This window comes from Poecilia formosa, unplaced genomic scaffold (assembly GCF_000485575.1).
Source record: "Poecilia formosa unplaced genomic scaffold, Poecilia_formosa-5.1.2 Scaffold474, whole genome shotgun sequence".
NCBI lineage: Eukaryota > Metazoa > Chordata > Actinopteri > Cyprinodontiformes > Poeciliidae > Poecilia > Poecilia formosa.
This window is the reverse complement of record NW_006800413.1, coordinates 135775-148177: the sequence shown is the minus strand read 5'-3', so window position 1 is coordinate 148177 and position 12403 is coordinate 135775. Positions and strand designations below refer to the sequence as shown.

Here is a 12403-nt window from a genome sequence, read left to right as displayed (position 1 = left end):
GTGAATTCAGAGGTTTATTTTTTTTTCTTTTGTTTTAACCTTACATAACCACAAGCACACACTGAATTAAAAAAAACAAAAAACAAAGAAAACAAAAACTTTACCGAGTTGATATGTTTGTACCGTAATTTTATTTTAAAGATCTGAATAGATGAGACAACACTTTAGCTGTCTTTGTGGAGAGAACATTAAGGGAGAGAATATTAATGCCTCTCTGATGAAGCGTCCTCATCTGATAATGCCCAGCCACTCAAAGTTAGCCATCTGAATAATGAAGAAGTGAGAATGATTATAATGCACCCGACATGGTTTCAGAGTGGGTGTTGGTTTTATTTTGGTTCACTTCCTGTTAAGTTTCTTTTTCTTTGAAAGAGATCAAAGATGTGGAGCTTTCAGAAACTGTTCTTCACTCTGTGTTGTAAGTTTTTAAAAAAAAAAAAAAAAACTATTTTATATAACTTCTTATCTCTGTGTCAGGAGGAAGGACACCGATTGAGAATACCTGATGCTGTTGTCAGACTTTTGATGTCAAAATGTTTTCTTATGCTGTCTTCTCTCTGCAGCAGCTCTGAGCTGTGTGCGCAGCGCTGCAGGTTTGATCCGCGTGTTTGGATATGAAGGCGCAGATGCCAAGGTTTCCTGCTCGTATCCTGAGGGATATGAGAGTTACGAAAAGTACCTGTGTAGGAACGACTGCGATTACAGCGACGTCCTTATTACAACATCACAAACAAATAAACCCAGACACTCCATCTACGACGACAAAAGGACCAGAACCTTCACAACAACAATTTCTAACCTTCAGTCAACCGACGCTGGGAAATACTGGTGTGGGGTGACGAGGAATGGAAAAGATCTCTACACCGAGGTAAAACTAGAAACGAAACAAGGTATGTACATTTTTTTTCTTCCTTTTTTTTTTACCATTTCAGTTGCTGAATAGTTTTCAAACAGGATTTGTGACTACCTGAAGGGGCAAGGCTGTATGTAAATGTTTGCAATATTCAGAACGGGTGGCAGTTGAGTAAAATTAGCACAATGACAGGATTTCCTCCATGTCTAATGATTAGTTTACCAAACCTCTGCAGTGCTGCTACTTTCAGCATTTCAAACAAAGCATTGGGATGTAAGTAGCATGAAAACACACACACTTTGCAAGCAGAAGTGAGTAGCTTCATTTCATACAGAACTGAAAACTTCACTAGTCTTTACGAACTGAGTGAATTGTTTTTAAGATCAGTTACCAGGGTAGAAAAAGAAAAAAATATATGTTTTTCTTTTGACAATAAAAATACTCTCCTACAAAATAACGAAGTACAAATAAGCAGCTTGGACTATAGCAACACCCAGAAAAGTATTTCCAAACGTTTTCCAAATTTGATAGAGATTTTAAGTTATAGACCATCAGTAAGTTTCACATGGATGTAAAGTGGAAAGAAACCAAAATCAGAAATGTTGACGCTTTGAGCTCCTTTTACTTTGTCGGACCAAAACAAAATTCAGCTCTACCAATTGCATGTAGAAGCCAACTCATCAGTGAAACGTGTGAACGAGACGAATGTATTTTCAAGGCCTTGATGCTCCTCATATAAGCAAACAACAGTGGGTGCAAAAACCAAAAGACGTGCAGTTCTCTGCTTGTTGAGTGTGAGTGCTAATCTAACAGCTCATGAAACGGGATCACAACATTATTTTCCTGTGTTGGTAGCCTGTAGGGTTTAGCAGCGCTTGCTTTTGTTTGGAAATCTTCCAAACAAAAGCTTTGGAAGATCTGGAAGATCTGGAAGATCTGGAAGATCTGGAAGACGGCACCTGTGTGCATTTACGCGTCGCCGCTCCAGATTGGTTCACAGGTCTGAGCCAACTGCATGCAACACCTGCAACACGGCGGGAGGATTTCTGCTGGATTTTATTCAGATTCATGAGGAGCGAGAGAGAGAGATGCAGCAATACTAAAATACTTCATTAAAAAGCCGATCTGTGGCTGTATCCGCCCCAAAAGAAGAGATCAGTTGTGCTTTATCTATGTGGGGTTTGGGACTAATCAGATCGAGTCGGGAGTGAAGGAGGTTGGTGCTAAAATTAATTATTCCCTTTTTTGTTTTTTGTTTTTGTTTTTTTTTGACTCAGGCGGCCTTTACTTGACAGTGGTTAGACGGGAAGGTGGGTAACGAAAGATGGGGAAGACATGTGGCAAGGTCATCAGGCTGGGACTCGAACCCGTGACGTCCGAGTCAAGGACTAAGGCCTCCATACGTGGGTTGTTATTTACCCCCAGCCCCCAATTCAGCCCCAAAATTTAACAATTACTTTTAATATTTATCTTTGATTGGCAGTTATGAAAAGCATAAAGAGAATTAATAGACACTTGCTCCGACTGCAGCGAGTGATAATAAAGTGAGAAAGCGAAAGCGTTAGCAGTTGAAAGAGTCCACGCAATGTGCTATTTATGAAGCCGCTGCGTAACTGCAACATGCGACATCATCTTTTCGTCGTAACCTGCATCTTTTACTTTGTTTACAGACAGATGCTGTGACACGGTGAACAACATCCAAGGTAACGAAGACGGTTCAGTGACCATCAGCTGTCCGTACGACTCTCAGTCTGTCAACAAGCTGAAGTTCTTCTGCAGAGGAAACCGGCCCTCCACATGTCTACAGCAGGCAGTGATCACCTCTAGCAGCACACAAGATGGACGATTCAGACTCTCTGATGACAGGAAGTCAGGAATATTCACAGTGACCATTTCCAGTCTGACCCTGAAGGATTCTGGGTCGTATCTTTGTGGAGTCCAGAGAAACTCAGGATTTGATGTTTTCACTGCTGTTGAGCTGGAGGTCAAAGGTGAGAGATCAAATTTATGTACTTGTAATGCTTATAAAAGTCAAACACTTTTTTTCTCAAAAACAAATTTTGAGGAAAAATGTAGGCCTATAAACACTATTTTCTATAATAGTGTTTATAAGCCGTTTAATAATTTTATTTTGTGTACTTTCCAGAATGGTGCTGTGTGAAGTCAAAGGTAATTAGCAAAACTGCAGGACATGAAGTAACCTTGCAGTGCCCTTATCCCCCTAATCACCAAAACAACAGGAAGTTCCTCTGCAGAGGAAGTCAACGCAGCAACTGCGCAGACATGATGAAGGGTCAAAGCAGGTTCTTAGTGCACAGTGATTTCTCCGGGGCTTTCTCGGTCAAAATCACACAGCTGGAAGCAGGAGATGCCGGAACGTACTGGTGCCGTTCAGAGCCAGAGTGGAACGTCGGAAATTACACCCAGTTTCATCTGTCTGTAGGTGAGAGGCACACAGGTCATGGAAAGGACAATTTCAGTAAATATATCGAGCAAAAGATATATATTTATATCTTTTATTTTAAGAAAATAAATATCTAGCAAAAGTTCAAAGCTTCTAAAGTTACTTGTTGTCCATGTTGATGGATTAAAAATGAAATAGATAAGAACAATAATATAAAAAAACTAAACTATATGATCACTTTTGAAACAAGACAATCTAGAAAATAAAATATGTTTAAAAAATAGTTTTGCATTAAAAAAACTTGCTTTGCTGCAAGTCCATCCAAGTTCCATCATGAACGTCGCAATGAAAATGTAACACTGAGCCTGATGATCGCTTTCACAATCTGTTGTTTCATTGACAGCCACAGTAGAAGAGGAACAGAACGCGGCCAAAAAGAAAACGCTCCAGGCGCTGCCAACCCAAGGCATCACAACGGGTGAGAAAGTCAAAAGTAACAGAAACCCAAACCCACAAATGAAACCGAGAATAAAATACCTCAGAGCTTTCCAACACCTCTACAGAGTTTGACTGAATTTATTTCGGTTCCACGTGACTCTCAGCTGTTTACAATCATCTCGCTTCCTTTGGAGGAATATTCACTTCAGACCATAAATGAGAAAAACATTTTTGTATGTCAGTTCACCTCGATTTCGCCGGGATGTTTGACCCTGAACAAAGCGAATCCGAACTTCTCGTGAGACTTTTTTTGTTTGTTTGTTTGTTTGTTTCTTTGACAGGTTATCAGCACCAGAGCAGCACAGAGAAAACTGGCCTTACAGCTGCACCGCCGGTCTCTAAGGAACTCATTGAAGGTACGGCGAGTTTGTATTTTAGTGGAGGTATTCTTCAGGCTAGTGGCTGAAGGTATTTCTGTTGCTTTCTAAATATTCCAGTTAAAACCTAATGTTTCCGACTTTGGTTTTTGGTTTGATGACGGTTGGTATGACAGTGGTTTGGTGGTTTTGCTTCACAGTTTGACCTTGAAAACATTTCCTATGCTTATTAAGCACAGTCATATTTATATACTCTCCTCTGAAGTCAGGCTCATTTCTAGACATTGTGAGTTAATATCTCATCATGGAGGAATGATTACACAACACACATCTTTTCATTGGCTTAAGGTATAAAAATTGAGAGCAGAAGTTTACAGTTTTTTGGATTTTTTTCCTAATCCACACAGGGTCAAGTTGTTTCTAAGTATCTTGTTCACAAGTGATGGTAAGATAGAGAGAAGGATGGACGGATTGAGGCTTTGTCTGCAGTAATGCAGGCTCTGCACTGGTTTGTTGAACTGTCGGTCGATCTACAGTTCAACTCTCACCTGGTGAGATATGAATCAGAACCGATATCTTGTCACGACAAAACCAGGAAGTCTCCCCGGGGGCCGATTTCACATATTTACAGATTGGGAAAGTGTGAATTCTAAGATTTCCAGTTACGTCAATAGAAAGAGGGGAAAAAAGCGAAGAAGACGTGAACGTGTGCAACGAGATTAGTGCTCAAAGTTAAAAAAAAAAAAAAAGGCTTTTCATTTCCACTACTGTGCATCAGCTCAACCCACCAGCATTATAAAAACATTGTATTTTAGACTGTTTTGTAATGGACTTCCAAATTGTAATAGAGCTTCTAGTAATAAATAAAAGCAATTGATTTATACTTGTGAACCGCAGTCAATGTTTTAAGGAAGTGACATAGCTTTGTGTTAAATTTATTGTTTTTCTTCGTTCAGGGCTTCCAGACGTCGCTCTCTATTCTCTCGCTGCCGCCTTCGGTGGGCTGCTGCTGCTGCTGCTGACTGTCATCCTGGTCTCGGTTTTCAAGAGCAAATGTGACAAAGTGAAAGGTGAATTTAGAGCTTCCTCCGTTGTCCCCAGTTCAGTCAGATGCGTGCGCGCGCAGACGTTTTCTCGTGTTTCGTTCTGTTCCAGGAGTCGGAGTCGTTGCAGACGGAAAAAAGCTCGACTTCGTGGAAGAGCAGGAGGTGTGTGGGGGAGACGATGTAAGAAAACTAATGTCCAAGGTTTTGTGGTTAAAGTGTGATCAATCATACAAATAAGTTTACACCACATTCTGTGGCACAATAAAGGGGGGGCGATGTGAACTTAAAGCTTTATATTATAATACTTTTTGGTACTATTGGGATAATAATAACTGATAGGCTTTTCCAGGATTCCCCTTTTTTTTTATCTCCATCCATCTGTGCATGAACTCTGACCCGTTTCCCCTTAACCTCCTTCCTGAATGCATGCCCACTGCATAATGCTGCCACTACCATGTGCCAATGAACTGTGTTTTTAGGGTGATCCGCAGTGCTAGAGCGTCTTATAAAGCCCAATGAAGTTTAGCTTTAGTCTCGTCTGACCAAAGATGCGTAATTAGCAGAAAACACGAACCAGTTTTAGACGTTTTTTCCAAAATGTCTGAAAATCCCCTCCACTCAACTTTATATGAATACGCTGCACATTTTCCACAATATTCTAATTCTTTGAGATGCTGAAGTTTGGATTTTCATCAACTACAGGCTACAATAGTCAACATTTACAAGAAATAAAGGCTTAAAATATGTCACGGCATGACAAATTAAGCTGCATTTACTTTCATTTTCTGCAACAAGTGGGTTAAAAAAATATCAAACTTTTTCACAATATTCAAATGTTTACAGATGAAATGAAACTGAGGGGGGAAAAAAAAACCAAAGCGTTGCTATTTTTTGCGAGGCAGTGCACACCACGTCCATCGGTGTACGTTTATAAAATCGTCTCTGCTGCATCATGCACTGATGAAATGTGATCCACTGTTTCCTCCAGGTGTATCAGAATCATGACTCTATAGTGATGAGATCACAGCAGGTCGCCTCGTGGCAACAAAATGCCAGCTGTCACGTCGATGATGTGGATGAAGAGGAAGCCGACTACAAAAACGTCACAGCGGCTGAGGATATCTACTGCAACGAGGGTTTTCATAAGTTTAAGTGACGGAGAGCAGGTTCAGCGCTGAACCAATACACAGATAGTCGGTTTTAATGTTTGGCTTCTCTGAACATATTCAGAGGAGAATATTGTCTTATTTAATGTTGCTTTTTCACTGCACACATTTGTGTTTGTGGCTTGATTTTATTGAAACAATCATATTATCCGTACTAAAAAAGCTACCTATTACCCACTTGTAAATGCAAGCAAACAAGTAGAGATGAAAGGAACACACATCTTATTAACAGTTATATTTCGCATATATATATATGTATATTATGTTTATATGTATTATTCTGTATTAGTGACAGTTTACTATAATTTTCGTTCAATCATTTGTTTAAAAAATGTGACACAAAAGTAAATCACAGGTTTCGCATCTAATTTTTGACCTGAAAATGTGACTAAAGGAAAAATAATAGGAGCCAAAAGAAAACAGCACTTTAATTTAAGTAGTGAATATGTCTTTTTATTTTTTCTTAAATAGATTAGTTTCTTTTAAGAACAAATCCATTTAAGCTTAACCAGGTCTGATGATAAGAGAAAGATAAAGACATGCAAATATTGATGATTCCTCCAAAAAAAAAACTTTTAGTTGCATTTAACTTCCTTCATGAACACAGAAGCAGAATTTGTTCCTCTTTTCTGAAAAATGTTTTATGAGAATCACTTTTGCTGACATAGATGAAGTTGGCATCGAAATAGAGTTTATTATTTGGACATTTTATGACTCAGTTTGTATAAAAACAAACAAACGAACAAAAACATCTTTTTTGTTTTTGTTTTTTAAAGTAATTTTCAACATGAAATTAGTTTCATGTATTTAATTTCTGGCAACTTACTATTTTTTTGAGAATGGAAACCTTAGTTAAAGAATAGCTTAATAGGAAGTATTCAGTGTGGAGAAAGAATCAGCTGACTGTGTAAAGGAATCAGCCATGTTTTTAGTTAGCATCAGAGGGAAAGTCTGAGGTCATATTATCTGGTAGATTCAAATGAACAATCACAATCTGTTGAACATATATTCAAAAAGGCATTTCTATTTAAATAAATAAATAAATAAATAAATAAATAAATAAATAAATAAATAAATAAATAAATAAATAAATATATATCTGAATCAGATAAAAAGTTCTGAAAGTCGTGTCTTTGACAAACAGGAGAAATATCCAGCACCGGCCTTGCAGGACCTGAGAGATGCATTGTTTTCAGCTAATGGCTCTTTGGGGCCCAAACATTGTGTTCTCCTTGTCCCGCTCTTTGTCCTGGCATTCTTAAAGAAACCGGTCACTAATTACCACTGATGTTCCACCCCGGGGCCCGGCGGCATTGGCGGGCATTGCCCGTCCATAGAGTCAGCAGTGGCCCCGCCTGGACTGGACGCTGTTTGTTGTTTTTACCTCAGAGTTGCCAACTCTCTGTTACTCATATATCGATTTGATACAGAAGGAGCTTCCGCACTTTCCATATCTGTGGCTTCTGTCACTTTTTTCAGCCATTAAAACTGTTTAATCCGTTGTTATCACGTCGTAACCTGCTTTTCCGAGCCGCCCTCAAACGCAACTTGAGCGCTAAGATGCTGGGTTACACCTGTGCGGCAGCGACGGAGACCTGCACAGGTGTGTTAGAATCACGGCAGCAAACCAGCAAAACGCAAATAATTTTTCACAGTTTTTCCTCCTAAACTAACCGACTGAGTTGAGTAAAGCTGTTGGATGCAGGTAAAGTTAGCTAAAAGATGACTAGCTAATATCAATACAGCACCTAAAGCTTGTTAACTAGCAGCCTGTAGGCTACTGATGTTGTCTATTTTCAAAAGTGGGTAGTAATTGTTACATTCACTTGAGTAACGTTTTTGGAAAATAAAAAAGGTACTTATAAGAGTAGTTTTAGTTTTCAGGGGTGGATAAAAAAAAAACCTGCGCTGAGCAGAAAGTACACAGAAACAGTCAACCCCTAACGGGATACTTGATGCACAGCAGAGAGGGGGGCATGGCTGTTGTATTGTATCCAGACCCGCTTCCACCCCACCCCTCGACCTCCAGCCCTTCCTCACCCAGCCAGCCACTAGCAAATTCATCAAACTCCGTCGATCCCCAGAGCAAAAACAAGCATTAATGCAGATAAATCCTCTACAACAAGCTGACTGCTGTGAAGGTGAGCTGCTTTATTGGGCAAAGATGTTTATTATTAGTTGGACTTTCTTCACACATGATTTTGTCATTAAGTTTGGAACAATAATTTTTCTGCAAACCTATAGTGACACTTTTTTTTTGTGAAATACTGATAATTCATAACTTCTTGTTTGCAGCGTTCAGGTACAACGACAGAGTTAGCTGCTTCAGTATTTCCGGTGTCATTATTTGAGTTGGTCTCGTTAATTCCAGCCGATAGTAAAATATAAATAAAAAACACCGTGGTGGCCACTAGATGGTGCTGTTGCTCCAGATTTTCACCTGTGGATTCTTGACGTCTAACTCTTGGAAGAGTGAAAGCTACTCAATCTCTTGTTGAAATAACTAAAAGAGTTAAATAAATTCAAATTCTAAAGTAAAACCAAATAGACTTTAAAACAATTTATATCTGCCCAATTTGCTCTGAATGTTTTGTTCACTGCATTAACACTGTTTCCTCAAAATATTTCTCTCTGCTGTTTGTCCTGGTTTTTGCTCTAGTTTCTTGTCTTCATGAACGATGTGGAGCCATCAAAACCTGCAGCTCATGTTGTGCAGTAAGTTATCGAATTTGATTTTGAGAAAATGTTCTTGTTGGATGTTGATTTATCTTCTTGTGACAAGTTTCTTTAAAACAAATAATCTTTATTTCTACCAGGTGATTAAAAAGAACAAGCTTGTCAATGCATTTATTTCATGGGAATACATTTGAAAATGATACTATTTGTATACGATTATACAGAGTGTTAGAGAGAAAAAAATACATGAAAACTTGTTGTCTTCTCTCTGCAGCAGCTCTGAGTTGTGTGAGCAGCGCTGCAGGTTTGGTCCTTGTGTTTGGATACGAGGGCAGAGATGTGATGGTTTCCTGTCCATATGATCCAGGATATGAGAGATACCAGAAGTACCTGTGTAACAGCAGCTGTGGTTACAGCGATTTTCTTATCAGATCCTCACAAGAAAATAAAACCAAATACTCCGTTTACGATGACAAAACAACAAGAGTCGTCACAGTGACCATCTCTGATCTTCACTTTGATGATACTGGGAAATATTGGTGTGGAGTGACCAGAGCAGGAAAAGACATCTACACTGAAGTACAGCTGGAGGTAAAAGCAGGTAATTAATAAAACTCTTAATACCTGTATGAGCTTACAGGTAGATGGACAATAAGGGAAAAAAGCTGAATCCAGGGAGGTTGGTGTGTGTGAAGGTGGATGGTGGAAACTAGGGAATGATAAATTTTGGTTACTTTTCCACTAATTTTATTTCTATAGTGTAAGGACTGTCCTTAAAAATGAGAAAAGGCGACAAATAAAAGGCAGAAAAAGAAATAAGGGGAAAGAAAAAATCTATGAATGATCCACTTTGATTCCTTTTCTTTGTTTAAATAATTAATTGATCAGAGTTATGTTGGTGAACTTAAATAAAGACATGACCATAACACCAACTAAAATATAGAAATAAAATGTTTTCGATTGAAGAAAGCATGAAGACGGGGGCTGGAGAGTGTTGCATTTAAATTAAATCATGAGATTTAAATAGAAAATTCACATAGATTAGAAGAGAATAAGATTCATACGGCTGAACGCAGATTGCCTAAAACAGAACATCAAAAAAATGCAAAAAAACCCCCCCAAAAAAAACTTTTGTTTTGCTGTGACATAATTTCAGTATTTAATTATTAAAAACTTAAAACACATAATATGAAAATTCTGCTATTTCTGGGTTGGAAAGTTTTGAAAGATTTCTACATTTCTGTGTCTTTGCTTCTTAGAATAACAATTTTCTGTAACTTTTGCTGTAAGTAACAGTTTTGTCTTCCTATCAGACAGATGCTGCGACACGGTGAACAACATCCAAGGTAACGAAGACGGTTCAGTGACCATCAGCTGTCTGTACGACTCTCAGTCTGTCAACAAGCTGAAGTTCTTCTGCAGAGGAAACCGGCCCTCCACATGTCTACAGCAGGCAGTGATCACCTCTAGCAACACACAAGATGGACGATTCAGACTCTCTGATGACAGGAAGTCAGGAATATTCACAGTGACCATTTCCAGTCTGACCCTGAAGGATTCTGGGTCGTATCTTTGTGGAGTCCAGAGAAACTCAGGATTTGATGTTTTCACTGCTGTTGAGCTGGAGGTCAAAGGTGAGAGATGAAAGCTTTACCTCAAATTCGTACTTTATAGATCCACTAATAATGGTTTTGTCTTGTATCTGAAAACAATATTGCAGGACATTTTGAAAAATGGCTATACACCTGCATTTGTTATTATATCTGTATTTAAAACATTAACTAATTTATTTTCATTACTAACCAAAGTTTTTGAGTTATTTTGGAGTGATATTGGACTCCTATACATATTTTACATTGAGCCTCCTGGCAGTAAACGGTCCCCACAACTTATAGTGCTGCACATGAAAAAGATTTACACAAGTTTACCAAACATCGACGCCACGTATGTCCTCGGCTGATTGTTGCAGACCTTGATGCTGCAGCATGAGCATCAAGAGAGGGGCTGCATTGTTATTCATTTATTATTTGTTTGACATAGTTGGCCTCATTTTACTTCTTGGTTGTCACAGAGAAAGGAGAGCAAAATGCAAGTAGAGAAAAAGAGCTTGAGGATCTGCCACCAAGCATCACGACAGAAGGTGAGAGAGACCAGACCACACACACACACACGCACACATGAAACAGAGAAAGTGGTTTCACTCGGCCTCCCTGTTGCAGCAGGAATGGTAAGTTCAGCAAATGACACTTGTGGCCAATGTGTTGAATGTATTCAACACATTTGGTAACTCCTCTGCTTTAAACCTTTTACCACTTGTGACTGAGCGGTTGAGGACGACTGTCTTTGCAGATGTCTTCCTGTTGCCTGGCAACCACAAAGCATGTGACTTTGGCTCCTTCAAGGCTCAAATCGAAACTGAAACAGAAAATGAGTCTGTGAGTTGACTGTGATGTCTGTAGAGATGCTAGACTTTCTTCAGTCGACTGGAATATGCTTAGTGATTCTAAAGTTTCTCCCAAACATTTTTCCATCTTGTCGCAGACGGTGAGGTTTTGAAAAACATTTGTTTCTGTGGGCAAAACATGAGGAAACGGGGGAGAGAGGGATCTTATGGGACATCAAGTCCTGTTTCTAAAGGAGCGGGTTTGCTTTTACTGTGTATGTGTGTATTAACATTTTTTTAATTGTCTTTTTTTTCCTCTTTGTTTTTCTATTAAAACATCATCTGATAATCTTTAGAAATTTCAGTGCTCAGAGTTCAGTTAATCTGAATGTGCTGAGATGTTTGGCTGCTGAAGACAAAAGATCACAGTAAAAAAAAACCCAATCTATTAAAACTGAGTTTTTATTTCTCTAACAGTGTATCAGCATCAGAGCAGAACAGTGAAAACTATCATTTCTACCACACCACCAGCATCAGAGGAACAGGCTAAAGGCACAGTGTGTGTTAATGTCTGAATGTGTACAGATTTAATATATCGAGAGGCCGCACAAACAAAACCCTGCTTGCTCTCCAGTCGTCATCTGGATATTAAAGTCGAGGGTTTTTGAGATTGCTGCTGACTTTTTGCGTTTCATATTTCAGGAAGTGAATGTGGATAAAATCTATATCAGAAAGCTTTAAAAAGTTGCTAGTGTAAACACCACAAGTGTTACAAGTGTGTAATATTTACTGGCAGAATTAAATATCTTTTATTTTATCTACATCTATAAGCCCGAAGTTGTTATTTCCACTGGCAGATTTTGTTTTTAAAGTTATTCTCAATCAACCACAAAATTAGTTGCTGACATGAAATGAAACAATGTAAACTGTGTGAGTTTTGAACAAACTGACTGATATGTGTTAATTTACGTTCAAATAAAATATAAAAACATCTTAATGTTGTCGCTCTCCAGCACCTCTGAGCAGCGCTGCAGGTTCGATCCGTGTGTTTGGATACGAG

The 12403-nt window shown here is 38.7% G+C and overlaps 2 protein-coding genes across 2 annotated transcripts in view; both read left to right on the top strand.

The window, feature by feature from the left end:
* Window positions 1–354: 354 nt before the first annotated feature.
* On the top strand, window positions 355–6856 carry LOC103156322 (polymeric immunoglobulin receptor-like). Its single transcript, XM_007578317.1, has 9 exons — window positions 355–418; window positions 564–890; window positions 2524–2844; window positions 3000–3296; window positions 3661–3735; window positions 4037–4111; window positions 5029–5142; window positions 5228–5298; window positions 6107–6856. The coding sequence occupies exons 1-9, from the start codon at window positions 382–384 to the stop codon at window positions 6272–6274; spliced, it is 1485 nt and encodes a 494-aa protein (XP_007578379.1). The 5' UTR covers window positions 355–381; the 3' UTR covers window positions 6275–6856.
* Window positions 6857–8197: 1341 nt separating this feature from the next.
* Window positions 8198–12403, top strand: part of LOC103156323 (polymeric immunoglobulin receptor-like) — a 14245-nt gene continuing 10039 nt past the window's right edge. Inside the window, exons 1-6 of the mRNA XM_016664254.1 lie at window positions 8198–8425; window positions 8944–8999; window positions 9235–9561; window positions 10274–10594; window positions 11032–11100; window positions 11821–11895. Coding sequence (XP_016519740.1) covers window positions 8963–8999; window positions 9235–9561; window positions 10274–10594; window positions 11032–11100; window positions 11821–11895 — 829 coding nt within the window. The 5' untranslated portion in view covers window positions 8198–8425; window positions 8944–8962. The remainder of the gene's footprint in view (window positions 8426–8943; window positions 9000–9234; window positions 9562–10273; window positions 10595–11031; window positions 11101–11820; window positions 11896–12403) is intronic.

Excerpts from the sequence above, each read along its gene's own strand:
- LOC103156322 (XM_007578317.1), top strand. The coding sequence starts at position 382 with ATGTGGAGCTTTCAGAAACTGTTCTTCACTCTGTGTT. Across the intron at positions 2,845-2,999 it reads TGTTGAGCTGGAGGTCAAAG|AATGGTGCTGTGTGAAGTCA; the intron begins GTGAGAGATCAA and ends TGTACTTTCCAG. Across the intron at positions 4,112-5,028 it reads CTCTAAGGAACTCATTGAAG|GGCTTCCAGACGTCGCTCTC; the intron begins GTACGGCGAGTT and ends TTCTTCGTTCAG.